This window comes from Xiphophorus maculatus, chromosome 23, assembly GCF_002775205.1.
Source record: "Xiphophorus maculatus strain JP 163 A chromosome 23, X_maculatus-5.0-male, whole genome shotgun sequence".
Classification (NCBI taxonomy): Eukaryota; Metazoa; Chordata; class Actinopteri; order Cyprinodontiformes; family Poeciliidae; genus Xiphophorus; species Xiphophorus maculatus.
The window spans coordinates 21,763,035-21,778,985 of NC_036465.1; the positions used below are offsets into that span (position 1 = coordinate 21,763,035).

The 15,951-nt window shown below is 38.0% G+C and overlaps 1 protein-coding gene across 1 annotated transcript in view; it reads left to right on the forward strand.

The window, feature by feature from the left end:
* ctnna1 (catenin alpha 1) overlaps positions 1-15,051 on the forward strand; it is a 73,311-nt gene extending 58,260 nt beyond the window's left edge. Inside the window, exons 17-18 of the mRNA XM_005795408.3 lie at positions 12,319-12,453; positions 13,321-15,051. Coding sequence (XP_005795465.1) covers positions 12,319-12,453; positions 13,321-13,611 — 426 coding nt within the window. The 3' untranslated portion in view covers positions 13,612-15,051. The remainder of the gene's footprint in view (positions 1-12,318; positions 12,454-13,320) is intronic.
* The last annotated feature ends 900 nt before the right edge of the window (positions 15,052-15,951 follow it).

Sequence of the window (15,951 nt, forward strand, 5' to 3'; positions counted from 1 at the left end):
GAAACCACAGACTTTAATCACTTTTCAGTCATCTATAAATTAAAGACTGGCAGCTAAAGATTTGCACAAATTGGGTGATGTAGTGGCCCAAAATGTAGCATCAAATCTACAACCTAATGGCTGAAAAAGAGAAAAGTCAATGTACTACAATGAATAGTTCAAAGTCCAGAATAGGTTCATATGTGATGAAGCTTTAAAGAGCTGGGCACAGATTTTCTGCAAACCACAATGTACTGAATCAACTTTGCACAGGCAAAGCGTGACGACTGAGGATTTCCTCCTAATGATGTAAAAGACTGTAAAATACATGCACACAAAACCACAGACATGTAAAAAGGTGCACACTTTTTCTCTGATTATATCTGCATTTTATGTGTCAGGGTTACTTAACAGATTGACTTTACTTTTGTTTATGGAGAAACTTGCAAGAAGCAGTGGCGCTTATTATCTCTGTAGCTGCTTCATGAAAGGTTAAGTCTTTTCCTCCTGACTGGTTTCTAGTTGGAGCCCAACTATTATATTCAGTGATTCCTTCACTAACTGGAAACATCTGCTTTTAAGGCTTCAGCCGAGTTCGCTCCCTCATTGTCAGACATAATGAGCTGCTGGCCTCCTAGAACCCAGCACGTCTGATATTTTATTTAAGGTGCCCTCAGATCTTTAATATTAGAGAATCACGTCTATCACAAAGTAGCAGTCCTACCTGTGCTGACCTAATTGCATTTGAATCATCTGAATGGGGAATAAGCTGCCCTGGAAAGTCACTTTTTTTATATGCCTCGCTGCAGCTTTTGAAGATGCATATTCGCTTTAATGAAAACAGTGTTATCCCCCAAAGAAAACAGATGGGCAACTGTGCAGTTGTGTATGTTGGTCTGTGCATGCCTGCACGAGAAGCTTCTGCTGACTGGCGTTGGTTCTCTGTAGGCACATATGCATAGATGTATCAGATTTAGAGGAGTATTTACCCTTTTATCCTCTGCTATTTGTAGAAACTTGTTTCTGTCTTTTATGCATATCTGCAGTTGATGTGTGTGTATACAGACATCCTTTTAAAAGTTTTGGGGGTTTGAAGCACTCAATGTATAAATAAATGAGGAGCTTTGGCTGTTGGAACAGATGTTGCAGCCAAGAGTAAGGACCCCTTCAGCCTCTGAACCCATCCTGCTGTCCCTCTTAGCCTTTCTATCTTGGCAAAGACCAAAACACTAGCGCACCAGGTGATTCTTAGCCCCTCCGACATGTCAACGAAGACGCCTGGAGACTGTCATCGGGGTAGAGGGAAAGAAAAGGCTTCAGATTGGAGAGGTGGAAAGAAGGGGGCAGTGCATTTTTCGTGGAGAGCGGTACAACCCTCTTGAGAGATGAATCCATTAAGAGTGTTTCGCCTTTTAATTAGCAGCATAATTGCCAGGTGGCAGATTTTTCTTTCTTTCTTCTTTTTTTTGTTTTTAATACTGGTGGTTTATATTTAGGGCCATACCTCCTAGCAAAACAGGAGATGTCACCAATCCATATGCACCAAAGCATGGCACACGTGGTAAGGGTCAGCATAGTCAAGCAGCAGCAGCAGTACTCTGCTAGGGTGTTCACAGACTGACAGAGTCAGAGGAGCAAAGGCAATGCTGGGACTGTTCATTAACCTAGGCATATTAATCACTTGCGTTCTGTGCCTCTGGCCTGAAGGGTCTGTGAGGGTTTGCTCCTCATATAAAACACATTGGCAGATGGTCCCAGACTGATAGAACTACATCTCACTCCACCTTTCCCTTTTTTTTTATAACACTGCCATGTAGTGTTATGGTTTTCAAATATTGTCTTCTCCATAAATGTGCAGGTGGACATGGTGTGGTTTGGACTTTTTTTTTTTTTTTAAGACTGTTAAATATGTGCAATGGAGCCATATTAAATTTTAAAGAAATGAGTGTAGTGTAGAAATGAGCTGCAGGATTTAGGTCATTGCTGTACAAAGGTCTGCACTGCAGTTGATTAAGAATTTATGACCCTACTCTGCAGGGAACCTTATGAGGATTTCTTCCAAGTTGCCTGGTAAACAAATAATGCTGCGTAATTGAGATTTATAATACAAAAGTGTTATCCTCTGTGTAGCCTATAAATTTTGGCAGATGGCCTTCTCCTCATATAAACACTTCGATAACAGAAACACGAGTGAGAAGGGGCTAGCATAGTCTTAGAATCGGCATGCTTTCTCTGTTCTTGTGTGTGCCATGCGAGTTTCATTCTCATGATGTATACTGACAACACAGAGTGTACTTTTCCAATTTGCATTCAATCAGTAAAGATTTATGGTGATCCATAGTCTCTGTTGCTGGTCACAGTCTAATCCCAGGTCTGGCCCCAGACATTCTGCAGCAGACAGCTTGTAAATTACCTGCTGCAGCAAAGAGGTAAAATCGCCAAGAGAGTCCACAAATTCTCAGCTCAGCAGACCAAGGGTCAGTCACAGGCTAACTGCAATTTATACTAATCTAGTGAAGCTCTTCTTTTCTCTGCTTGTTGATTTTTAGTACGTTCAGAAATTTTAAGAGTGTGGCTTTATCAAAATTCAGACATTTTCATGTGTTGATGTGTCATTCTTAGTTTTAAATAATTATAGAGTAAAGTGTTTTGTTCCCCTTTGGTTTTATTTGTCTGCAGAGTAGTAATTTAGCTTTGGCTTTGCTAATCCTCGATTTGTAATCGCACCACTTTCCCTTTAGCCACATTGTTGAAGTAATGTGGCCCATTGCAAATGCAATGGAAATGGCTCAATCCAAATATGAAGCATTTTGAAAATGGATTTGGTGAAGATGGCAACACAATAGGCTGTAAAAAGTGGCCATTGATACTGGCTAATGGTGGATTTTCTTTTTTACCCTTTAATTAGAGAAAAAGAAGATTTACAAAACCTCCGCAATTACAAAATATTGTCTTTTAGTCAATAGTCCATGTATACATACATCTAAATTAGAATAACAAGGAAAGTTAACTGAACTGAAACTTCTAATTGGACAGAATCATTACAGACTGGTATATTCATGCATTTATTTTCTTAATTTCGTCAAAAAAATTGACATAGGACAAAGCAAAATAAGGTTTATACGTCCATGCATTGTACCATATATGCACTTGGTCAGGACTCCTTTTGCATGACATACTAATCAAAGCAGTGTAGCATAGAGCCTGTGGGTCTGAGAACTGTTGAGCGACCACAGGCTGCTTTCATAGCGGCAACCAGCTTCCCTGCTTTTGTTGGCTCTGATGTCTCATCATCTTCTCGATAATCCTCCTTAGACTTGTTTGGGGGTTTTGGTCAGAGAAGTTTGTTGGTCAAACGCATGATGGTTATTAAAGCAGGTAATGGGGCTCTTTAGTTCTCTGGATAGCTGGAAAATTCAATTAAAAAATACTTAGTTGATCCCAAAGGGAAATTAAATGTTGTAACTCATAAAAATCAGCACTTTGAGTTTCATAAATGAGTTTCAGTTTTTGAAATAATATATGTAAATAAATCAACTCTTTGTTAATTTTTGAGTTGCACAGTTTAACAAACATTTTGCAAACATTTATGTGCGACTTGCTACAAGTATGACTTTCATTTTATTTGTGTTTTCAATAATATCAGTGCACTTTTCTCCTTATTCTGTCTTCTATATATTACCACCATGCTGTTTATACTGGCTCTATTTTTATAGCTTTTAAATTCCAGTCTAGTAAGCATTTCTCATGAAACTGTGTATTTATCTTGAAGTGTCTTCAGGCCACTGCTTGGGATTGATCATCTCCTGTCACTGCTTAGCCATATCTTGAATCATAGTTCTTACCTAGAGAAATAAAATGGTCTCTTCAGTGCATTGCTTCCTTTATCTCCTCAAACTTTGTCTTCGATCTCAGACTGTTATTTCCAGAGGGAATAAGAAAATTGTTTATCTATGACATCTCTGCATTTCTGTAGACGCTGTAACATTTTAGCTCCAGATATTAGACGCAGGTTGTTCTGCAGAGTTGTTTATGTAAGGTCTTATTTGATTAAGCTAAACTCTGATCCAATAGGTGTAATTTAGGTTTAAAGATCCATGTGAGCGGGTGTGCATTGAGTTATAACTCAGGGATCCATTGGGTTATGGTGAAAATTTGCCTAGAAATATCTTTCTTGGTGAAATGATTTAGACATATTGTATCGTAACGTCCAAAAGTCAGCTCCACTGTTAGAAATTAAGAATTTATTCTACAACAAAATATCATATCAAACACTGGAGGCAGATCTAAGTAAATACATTGAATGACTACATTTAGTGTGTGTAAAAATTTCTAGAATTGTTACGATTGGTTTTCTTTAATCTGTTTAAGCTAAACGAAGAAAGAGTTTAAAAATACCCAGTTGGTGCTTATTACAATTCATACAATCTGTCCAAATTTTATTGCACTGAAGTTCTTGGGATTAAAACTAAGCTAAAAAGAGTTTTATTCTTCATCCATCAGATTCTAACTTTTTTGTACAACTGTTGTGAAATTGGCTTTTGGCTGGATGGATTCTTGCCATTAATTTCATCCAGTTTCCATTATAAATGTCCAGTCAAAATGGGATTCAGACAGATTCAGGCCATGTGGAGCTTTTTTCTCTACTTTTAATGTACCTTCCTTCCCTCGGCACGACTGTTCACTTAATCATCCTGAAAAATATCACTGTCAAGCCTGCTTTTGATTGATGGAATGAGAATTATACAAGATGTCAAGGTGCACCTGTGTACTTACAGACTCAGCCATGACCGTCTCATCAAGTCCTTCATGTGGCATACAATCCTACATTCATGAGTTTGGAGAAGTGCTTGTTATCTGTAGGCAGTCGTCTGTTTAATTGTACCTAAACTAAACTAATCTGATGTCTTAGAGGAGAGACGCATCCGAAACATGTAAGACATCAGGCCCCGAGGACCAGAGTCCTCTGGTCTCGATGCTTTGATTTCTGCCTGCATGTTTCTTTTTCAAACCCATCCAATGCCTCGCTTCAAAGTGCAGACAAAATGTTATACGAGTCATCTTCTCAGAGGCGTTTCATAATGGCTTCCATTGTTTCCTCTGAAAGCTCTCATGTTATGACTGTTTTCTGTCAATCAGAATCCCACAACAGCTTTTTGAGATCCACAAGGACTCTTATCTGCTGACTCATTTGCATATTCACACTTGTCATTATATGTTCTAGAAATGCAAATTACAATGCAATTTATATTTTTGCATCTACTTGATCTGATTTTTTTTTTTTTATTATTGCAAAGCATTACATGTGTTTAATTGTAGTCTGGCGTATTTATTTATTTATTTATTTATTTTTACAAATCAAGAACATTTAGCTTTAAAGTAGAAGTTTCTCTTGCCAGGGGGAACAGCTGAATTAACGTTCTTATTTTAGAGGCGTGATTGCATATTTTTGCCAAGGGTTGTATATTTCTGGGCAGACCCGGACATAAACTGGAACTTGACTTGTTGGCAGAAACCTGAAAGTGTGAGTTGTTTTAATTCATTTTGAAATGAACAGGAATGAGGCATCAGCATTTTTTAATGCCTGTTCGCGGCAGGGACTATAATTATTTCTTTTCACTTCAAAAGAATAATAAACCAGCAGGGATGTAATATAATAAGTAATTTGTCAGATGAAGGTATTGTTGTTACTTGCACTTTTTAACCTGGTAAAACTTTAGGTGCCCTCCTGTGATGCTGGAACCTCATGTAGTTTCAGGTCGTCATAAGCTGCTTCAATTAGTATTTGAAGATAACTTGTACTGAAGGAAAGATTATTGTAAAATATGTTTGCTTATTGTGACTCTTTAAGAGGTCTGAATATTTCAGCTTGTTCTGTGGCCAACCAGAATCTCTAAATTGAATCTTTTCAAATCAGAATTAAGAAAAAAAATAAAACCCTCATACCTTAGCATTGCCTTTTCATAATTATGACTCTTTAGATTAAAAAAAAAACTACTTAAAATTAGCTTTCTTTGATATGATTGTGGTTTCTCAAATGACATTTTTAAATCCAAGATGAAAAAAGCTATTTTGAAAGAAAATTTGGTAACACTTTATTTGAAGGGGTGTGCATAAGACTGACATAACACTGTCATAAACTTGACATAACACCTGTCTTCATGAATGTATATGTTGTCATGAAGTTTCATTCAGTACATAATGACACTTTTAGTGCAAAGTTGACACTTTTAATAAACTTTTATTGTAACCTTTAGTACAACTTTGCATTAAAAGTGTCATTATTTACTATATGACACTTCATGACAACAGTCAGACATTCATAAAGACTCTTTCATGTTTATAACAGGTGTTATGTCATGTTTATAACAGGTGTTATGTCATGTTTATAACAGGTGTTATGTCATGTTTATAACAGGTGTTATGTCAGTCTTATGACGGTGTCATGTCAGTCTTATGCACACCCCTTCAAATAAAGTGTTACCAAAAGAATTCTCAGACATTTCAACATAAATGTGTGGTTTGTTTTAGTCTGGTTAGCAAGAGAAAGCATGGCTTTCAACAGGAACACTTAACAGAATACAGCAGAGTTGCTCTGTTTTATCCTCTTTGAATTTTAACATCTATAATGGGACTTGTTGGATGTGAAAATGTTCCTACTACAGTATTTTCAAACTTTTAAGATAAGAGTTTGACTGGCTAATTGTTGATATCTCCAAAAAACAGTTCGGAAAATGAAGTGATTAATCTTTTTTTTTAATAGCTTGTTACTTCCTCTGACATCAGCTCTGCTTATTGTATTAAAATATTGCCTATTCACGACAGTTTATAGTTTCCAAAATAAAACTGCTAATTGACAAAATTGCTATTGACTGGTCAAACCTTTAGGATAATCAGCCATCATAGATCTGCAACAAATTTCAGATAAGTTCATCTCTACTTTTTTGAATGCTAACACTTACAAGGTAGTCATTTCCTCCTGTGATAGAAAGCGGCCACCTACTTGGATCTCCTTGCAGCAGCGTGCATGCTCTCACTGCATGCAGGAAGTGATAAGCAAACACGCGAAAACACTTTTTGGGTTCACTTCCCACGGCGCTCCCCACCAGGTTGCTGGCAGCGACACATTAGGATGCGGCCTTGTCAGTAAATATTGGAAACTGGCATTTCCTCTGGGTGATGCGTCCTGAAAGGTCAGCGCTGGTTGGCGGCAGCTCAGGCGCTCGGTGCGTCTCGCCTCTGTAATGGAATCCAGTGGAACTGCATGGCATTTCCATTGATGAGACCTGACTGTCCTGTTCATCATTTATCTCAGAGGTTGTTACTTTATACACAGCACTGTCATGGGGTTTCCTTCAACATCCTGCTTTCTCTCTCTCTGGACTTTTAGATTAATGAAACATTTCAAGTTTTTGTTTTTTCATTTATTTATTCTTTGGACTCTGCTTACAGTCGTTTCTACATGTTGGAGAGAAGGCATAAAAAATTGAAAGCATCAGTTTAACTGGATCCCTTTTAAGTATGAAGCCATTGATGTATCACAGATTAATTTAGCATTTCTAAATGGCGTTCTGCTACATTTTGACCTGACTTTACCTTTTATTTATTTTTTTTTTTTAGAAGCAAGCACTAAGGACAAGAACTATACAGGAATCATTGACATTTCAACCTGCACTGCTGGCTCCTGTTTTTTAGGTGGTGACTCACCTTTTCTATTAGTTTGCCTTGAAAAGAATTAAGTGCTGAAGTCTCTCCTAAACCTCTTTCTGCTTTCCCATTTCTTTCTACAACTGGACACAAACACACTCCAATGTAAGACCTAAGAGCCTCTTTTTGTTGCGACTGATAAAAATTAAATAGCTGTGTGTAGTTGGAGTTCATGTCATTAAGTATTTTTTACAAGTTTGACTGAAATTACAGTCTGTACCAAATTTAGCATTTGGCACAGACTTAAGAAATGGTACACATGATCTGCGCCAGTATGCTGATATTATTTGGCCTGTAAGTTAAGATGTTGCATACGTGCTAATTTCCTACCGAGTCTAGTTATTTAACTGAAAAATGACTGAAAATAGTTTAATCTCTATCTTGAATGATCAAAAGTGATATGTTGCATTTTCTTCACTAAAACAATTTCCCCAATTTCCTTCGGCCCTCTTGGTACAACTTCACCATTCGCATGTGACAGCGGGAGCGCCGTTCCAGAGTTTCCTGAGTGCTGAGGGAAGCCAGCAGCTGAAGCGAGTATGAGCACAAGTGATGCTTTCACAGTGCCCTGCTCTCTGCCGTCTGAACACTTCCCCGAGCCTTCATTAGCATGGCTGCTGCATTCAGCCTCATCGCAGGTCTTTGCATTTGCATCTGTGCCTCTGCGCACGCACAGTTTTCGCGCACTTGCTGTCTCACTCTGACTTAAATGCCCCTCCCAACTTTAGTTGAATCCTCTTGTTCTTTTTTTTCCCCAGTCGGATTTCTCCCTTATTTACTCCTCCACACTGTTTCCCCTCTGGCTGACTCTTCATCCTTGTCTTTTCTCCTGATTTTTCTCTGGTTCGTTCTTGCCTTTTATAACCTTCCCCCTCCCCACCTCTCTTTTCACCAGTCCAGCAGCCATGTTTTGGTCCTCTCCTGTACGATGATCAACCCCTCCAGCTCTATTTCCCTTCGCCTTCTTATGCATAGTTTCCTGTCATAAAATGGCAAGTCTCTTTTCTTAGCCTGCTCAATGATATTCAGAATAATATTCTGTGGTGAGAACTTTGCAGATATAATGATTAATAATTGAACTCTTCTGTGTTCTCTAATGCTCTGATTAGATGTGTGTGAATGAGCACTTAATGCTGGCCTGGTAGTTCATAAATAAATGTATGCTCGCGTGGTTTATATCTAGTAGTGAGTCCACCATATTCAGTGGAGCACTCCACACTCCCACCAGGGATACCGATGTGCTCAGCAGGATTAGATGTGTCACACAAGTTGTAGTCTGTTTGAAGTATCTGAAAAACAAGATTCCTCTCTTTCCATTTTGGAAACATTTTATGTTGGTGTTCTTGTGTAAGGAGACTAAATATACTGCTGTCCCGAGTACTTAGGCCTGTGAAAAATTCTCACAGCAGGTGTATCTCGTGTAAAAGTATCAAAGTTAAAGTGTTTACTTGAATTTTTAAAGCAAATGTAGAAAATGATTGGATGTTTAAGACTAGAAAGGAGAGATTATTCATACTGTTGCAAAAACAGTTTAGTACGTTAAAACGTTATCTATAACCATTTTTTTTAAACCATGCCCTTAAGCAAAAATATAAATATCCATAAATTTATGTTTTCAAATGTTCATTGCATTGAGTATAACTTTTTGCCCTTGATGTCTTTATACAGTAACACAAGTATGACCAGCTGAAATTAGCTAGTGAATTAGCCAGGCTATCAGCTTGGTAGAGCCTGGAATTGACTAACAGCGAAGCAGCTTTTGCCTTTCCATCTGTAGTTTTATAACAGTGCTAACTTACTAATAGTGATACTGGATGACTTTTTCACCTCCAAGTTGTTTTTAAACAGTAATGTTTATCCTTCCAAAAGTGCAGTAGCCTTCTGTCTGCCAGCATCACTTCTATTCTATGTACTATATAGCTGGAGTAAGCACATTTAGCTTTCAGTGACATCTTGCTAAAATGACTCTAAACTGTAAAAATCATAAAGTGAAAACTTTTTTTTTTTTCCTGTTTAAGGTAACGTTCAAAATGTTGGTGTATGTCTATACAGTGAACTGGGGCATGCATGGTTCTGACCATTATTTTCTTGTTTAGTTGTTTAAAAATGCTTAATTGTTCAAGACATGTATGTGGACTCAATGAGTCGATTGCACGGCACTGATCTTCCCAGCTTCTGTTTTTCTCAACTTCAGGCAATTAAAAGATGGACTGCTGTTAAGTTCACATTCTCCCAGCACTTTTGAGACACTTCTAAAGGATATTCACCTCAGGGAGCCAAGTTTCTAAAAACACTGGCATTTAAGTCTATTTTCTTCTGGCCTTGTCACTCGCGTTGTCAGCCATGATCTTTTTGTAGCATCTACTGTGTTTAGTAGATGTTGCGAGAAGCTGGCCGGCTGTGATCTGTACCAAAGTCTGTCTGTTGATCATTACTGATAAAGCATTTGTGACTCAGGTCATTCTGATCTGATTTAAAGCGCCAGGGCCCCCATCAAAGTGTTTACATCCTTCACTTGATGAGCAGCTAAGAAGAGTACTGTGGCCTAATTACTGTGCTGGCAGGGGGCTTGTTTAGCTAACCAGGAAAGGGATTGGAAACGGTGGAGCCCAAGTCTAATTACGACGAGATAAAATGATTCAAAGAGATTGCCAGTGCTAAATGAGATGCATTTACGAGGTTCTTCACATGCTGCCACTTTAAAGTGGATTTTATGATAATGTATTTCTTGAAGTTGATGTGTGTATGTGGGCGGGGGTTCTGGCTGTAATTTAGTGACTGTGTACACCTTGCCATCTTTTGAGAATCTCTTCATTGAAGCTGAAATTAGAGGCTTTTCAAACTTGGGGTTCAACTTACAAGGACTCCAAATTATTTTGACAGAAGTTTCAAACCCTTTCATTTCATTCACAAGTCCTAAACCCCCACCTTTGCAAAAATGCTTCACTCATAATGCCTCTGCTGATCACCAACCAAACGGTGTGAAAATCATTGTCTGGCACAGCTTGAGCCTCCATGCTGGCCCTCTGTTACTCACAGATTTCATTTAGGTCTGGGACTTTGCTTTTTTTATGCCAATACTACAATGCCATTTATTATCGGCACTGTACAATAAAGGAGGCTAGGATGGTGCAATTAATCAAAGTTTTATTTTGATTTTCAATCCAAATGATTTAAGAAAAAAATTGACAAATCAAATGACTTTGCCTTGCGTCCTTTACGACTTCCTCAATGCAGAAAAGAGTCATTTAATGTGGATGTGATGAAACAAATCGCTGGCCCCCAAAGTTTTTATAATTTTCCAATGATTCAGAGAAAAAGACCAACTGATGGATCAAAATAGGTGAGGTGCCATTTTCCTTCCTCTCACTGTGGAAAAATTGACCAGAAAGCAGCTGAAATGCTAGTCCTTAAAAATTAAGACATTAAAAAAATGAAAGTATTGTTTTTTGTAAATTTTAATCTGCGCTCAAACGCACAAAAAACTAACTAAATTGTTAGAAAGTCGTCTCAGTACAGGCAGGAGGTGAACCAGCACTAGCTTGCTCTTTATGCAGCTTTCTGTGCAAAGATCTTTAATAGGGGCCGGGTATGTCTATTGGAGACTTTGTAGCCATCTGTGCCAAAGGAGATATTTCTCTACACATAAATAAAAAAACGCAATGTGTGTTTTTAAGGGAAGTGTTTGAAAATATCAAACTTATTTAACGGACCTAAGACTGACCTGCTGAAACAACTTCTGTTCTTGTCATCACAAAAATAGACAAGAATGAACGAACGAGGTATCTGAATGTTTTTTGGTGAATCAGTATATGTCACAAGCTACACTTGCAATGAACATTTGATATTCTATATCTTATTTTACTTTTTTTTTATTAATAAAAATAGTTTAATATTTGCCTACACACTGTTAGAATTGAATTTAAAATTATAATTAAAGACTGTTGGGTGGAAAAATTGGCTACACTGTAAAACATATAAAAAAATACAAGAAATGAATTGATTCATAATGTAAATTTAATTTGGTTTCCAAACTCAAGAAATAATGGTGGTAAACTGTAATTACAGTAGACATGTTTGTTTGTTTTTCCCCATAACTAATCATTGAGCCAAAAATAATACCACAAAGCTGAGTTCTTTCTCCAACACTTCATTCATATCTTCACACAATTTTGCATTTTCCGTTCCAACCAACATGCAATTTTAAACTTTACCTGTTTGTTTTCCTTTCCCGTCTACTGTAACAGAGACTTTAGCGAAACGCCCCCCGCCAGCAGCTGATTGACAGCACCTTTCGCCCGGTCGTACAATTTGCATTGTGCGTTAAGTGATCACACTGTAACCTTGTGAAGACAAGACAGCAGGTTGTGGGCGTGTGTTTGTCATTTTGGCTCTGAGTGCGCTCATAGTGTGGTTGTCTACCTGTCACACTGCTACTATCTTATTCTGATAAAGTGTGAGATGAATGAAAAAGTACACAGATATGCACATTAGTGTCTGCAACAAAAGCTACAAAGACTATCCTTTTTTCTTTTCCTCTTTAAAACCAGCTGAAGACGTATAATTTTTACTCAGATGTGCAAATGTGTTATTCCACGTTGTTTAATCGTGTTTTTGTTGTCTCTCCCGCAGTGTCCCGACTCTTCCTGCAAGCAGGACCTGCTCGCCTACCTGCAGCGCATCGCCTTGTACTGCCATCAGCTCAACATCTGCAGTAAAGTCAAAGCTGAAGTTCAGAACCTGGGAGGGGAGCTGGTTGTCTCTGGGGTGAGTCCAGCTTCTTTCTTCTTCTTTGTCTTTTAAACCAAGCATAATTGTTTTTCATGCTGATGAGACAAGTTTTAATGAGTGCAGAGGAAGTCAGAGACGCCGTTTCAAATGTTCCGCCGTTTAACAAACCAAAGTGACTGATAAATGAAAACATTTCAACTTTCCATAGCAGACAGGACAGTCATTGTTTTTCTGATGCTTCACTGTTGCTCACCTTGCAATTTGTGGCTTAAACAGACTTTTTTTTTCATGCATGTATTATGATTAAATTGAATGCACTGCTTACTTTCTGAAGCTTAATTTATTGCTAAAATCCATGACAAATTCTTAAAGACAAAGGCTGCCAAAACAAAGGCTGATTCTTCTTCCACAAAAAAGGAATAAATGTCTCAAATGTGCCTGGCTGTGTTCAACAAATGTTTTCTAACCTTTCCACCTTCCAACTTAGCAATGTTCAAAGCCTTTAAGCAATAATTAAGCACTTACTCTCCAGTTTAAAATGGCTACATTACTATACCTGAGTGAGCAGGGTGTCGTGATTTTTGCCCTGCTTCCTAAAGGAACACAGAGAAGACTATTATTCCAGCATTTTTTAAGTGTCACTAGTGTCTCTGGAGCTGTTAAGCGAGCAGATTAAATTAGGGTGACCTTTTTAGATATTCTGAAACTCGCCAGACGCCAGGGATCCTCTGCTGCATATGTTTGAGTTTTACGTTTTTGGCCCCAAACCAGAAGTCATTAAGTGGGGATGGCAAGTTACTTTTCAATTTACATGAATTCAAATTGCGTAAAATAAAAAGCACTGTAGCAACCTTTCGTTTTCCCAATTGCTTGATACTAACAGCTTCTCTCTTCTCGGTTTAGTTGGACAGCGCCATGTCCCTGATTCAGGCAGCTAAGAACCTGATGAACGCCGTGGTGTCCACTGTCAAGGCCTCCTACGTCGCCTCTACGAAGTACCAAAAGAACAAAAACATGGAGGCACTCAACATGCCTGCGGTCTCCTGGAGAATGAAAGCTCCCGAGAAGAAGCCGCTGGTGAAGCGAGAGAAGCAGGATGACGGGCAGACCAACAAAGTCAAGAGATCTTCGCAGAAGAAGCATGTCAGCCCTGTGCAGGCTTTGAGCGAGTTCAAAGCCATGGATAGCATCTAGAAAACCCCCAGGAGGAGAGCATCAGTATGTAGCCCAAAAGTATAGCATAGATTGAGCCTTTTATTGAGTCAAATCAAAGAGCTGTCATTTGTTCGTCAGCTTCTTCATTTGGGCCGTTGTATTCCTCCACCGACTCATTCCTAACTTTCAGATTTGCTTTAATCTGCAGCATTAACCGTCTCTTCTGTAGAAAGTGCAGTCAGAAGGGAAACCAACTGGATAGAACTTTTTTTTTCATTTATATGAGAAGAAAATGTGGATACAGAAAGTAATTCCAATTTTTGTTTTTGTTTTTGATGAATTAAATTTTTTTGAACACGTTTAAGTAAAACTCTGGGGCTGTAAGGTTTTCCCATTATGTTTTTGACAGACTGCAAATATCAGCTATGCAAAATTAGCTTCTCCTTTTTTTTGTGCGTCTTAAGCAGTAGCTGTTAATCTTAATAGTGAGATATTCAGTTGTTCGTCTTCCATAAAAAGCCAGCTTCAGGCCATTTCTATATGTGCTTGCGTTTATAAATCCTAAAATTATGTTCAGAAGCCACTAAACGCCTAATAACTTTAAACTTATCAGATTTGTGTCATTGCTTTAACATTTGAACAGTTAAATTTTGTTTCTTTATAAAACCCTCATCTCAAATCCTGATCATTGTTCTTTGTTTTATTTTATGACTTTATGTATTCAAACTGACACCACTGCTACTCACTTTAGTGCTTTTTTCTTTTTTTAAAGCTTCTCAAACTCCAGAGAGTTTGGAAGAGCTCAGAGGGCTGCAGGATGAGCGGAGTGTGCGTCAGTACTTCGTAAGCCAATGAGCTTCATTTACTAGTGAGACCAAACATCTCCACGTTCTGAATGGGTTCAATTCAACGGGATCAATATTTTCTACCTGCTGTGTAGAGTTTGCCTTTAAACTTCTTGTCCTTGAGCTTGAACACTAAAATTTTATATCAGAAACTTTATAAAACCATAAATCCTTTTTTTCCCAGATGATGGAGCTTTAAAACGAAATGTCTTTTTTTATTTGTAATGTGTCTTTTTTGTTTGGTTTTTTTTTTTTTCGAACTAAAACCAGTGGGGTGGAGCTGTAAGGTGCGGAAGGGTCGTGCAGGTTTCTGCTTTTGAGCAGGTCGTTGGTCCACAGCAGCGCTTTGAGATTCTGCTGCTCTTGTCTTTGAGACCTTTGCTTTGTTGAAAACATCATGTCCAGCCGGAGGGACATGTGAAGTTATTGGACGAGGTTTTCTTTTTAAGGGTGGACTCCGAAACAGAAAATGTCAGTGGATTGTTTCCCCATCTTTTGCTCTATTGTTTGGTTTGAGTCTTGAGTTGAAATACTTTGCTGTGGATTTTATTATTATTGAGAGCTGACTTATTAGTGCATACATTTCTTATATTAATGTGCCTGATTTCTATCTTAAATAAACAAAGTCAATCCATTCGTCTGGTTTTCATTCTTACATACTGCACTCTTATTCTCATGCTTTTAGGTCATGCAGTGTGTTGCCATTTGACTATTTGGAAATTAAAAGCCATCTCAAGTAACTTTCTCCCACTAACTATGCACTGTTTCATAACAATGAATTATATATAAATATCTCCCTGTAGTCTTTGTTACTGACTTGGGGGCACTCTACAGTATGCTGTTTCAACATGTAATTGGGGATGCTCTAGTGCCGCGGTTAATTTTCTCATCAAAAATGTGCCCATTTTAACGTTAAGTGGCTGTTTAATGTTGCGCTGCTGACTCGTTGCTGCAGTCAAAGTGTAGCGACTGCAGCAGAACAAAATGTTTCATTCTTGAAGTGTTGCGGTGATATAATTAAGGAGGGGCTCTGAGAAGACACCTTCACGTCTTCATACCGTCACAGTTTTCTATCAGAGTCTAGCTTTGCTTCTTCGTTAAAAAATATTCTAGCTTGTTTTAAATCAGGCTTTTTAGCATTCAAGAACTTACAACCAGTAACACAGTAAGTAGTCATACGCCTGGAGATCAAACGTTAATGATCATCTCATGAAAATTAGGATTTCATTCAGTTTGAATATTAAAACTTGAATAGTTTGAATCAGCAAAACTCGATTGTGATTTTCTACATCAAGTGTTTATGATGATGAAGTAGCTACAGCTAATGGAAGCTGAGATTAAATTTTCTATTTTGCATAAGGTCTGAGGCTGCATGACATTAGAAATATAATTTTAATTAAAATTGTGATGTTTATCAGTTCCGGTTCTTCTGTTTTTAACGTTACCGATGTCTCTAACACTGCTTAAGTTTAGAATATCAGTCGCAAGTCACCGACAGGTGAGGGGAAAAAAAGAGATGTTTTATACAAATTTG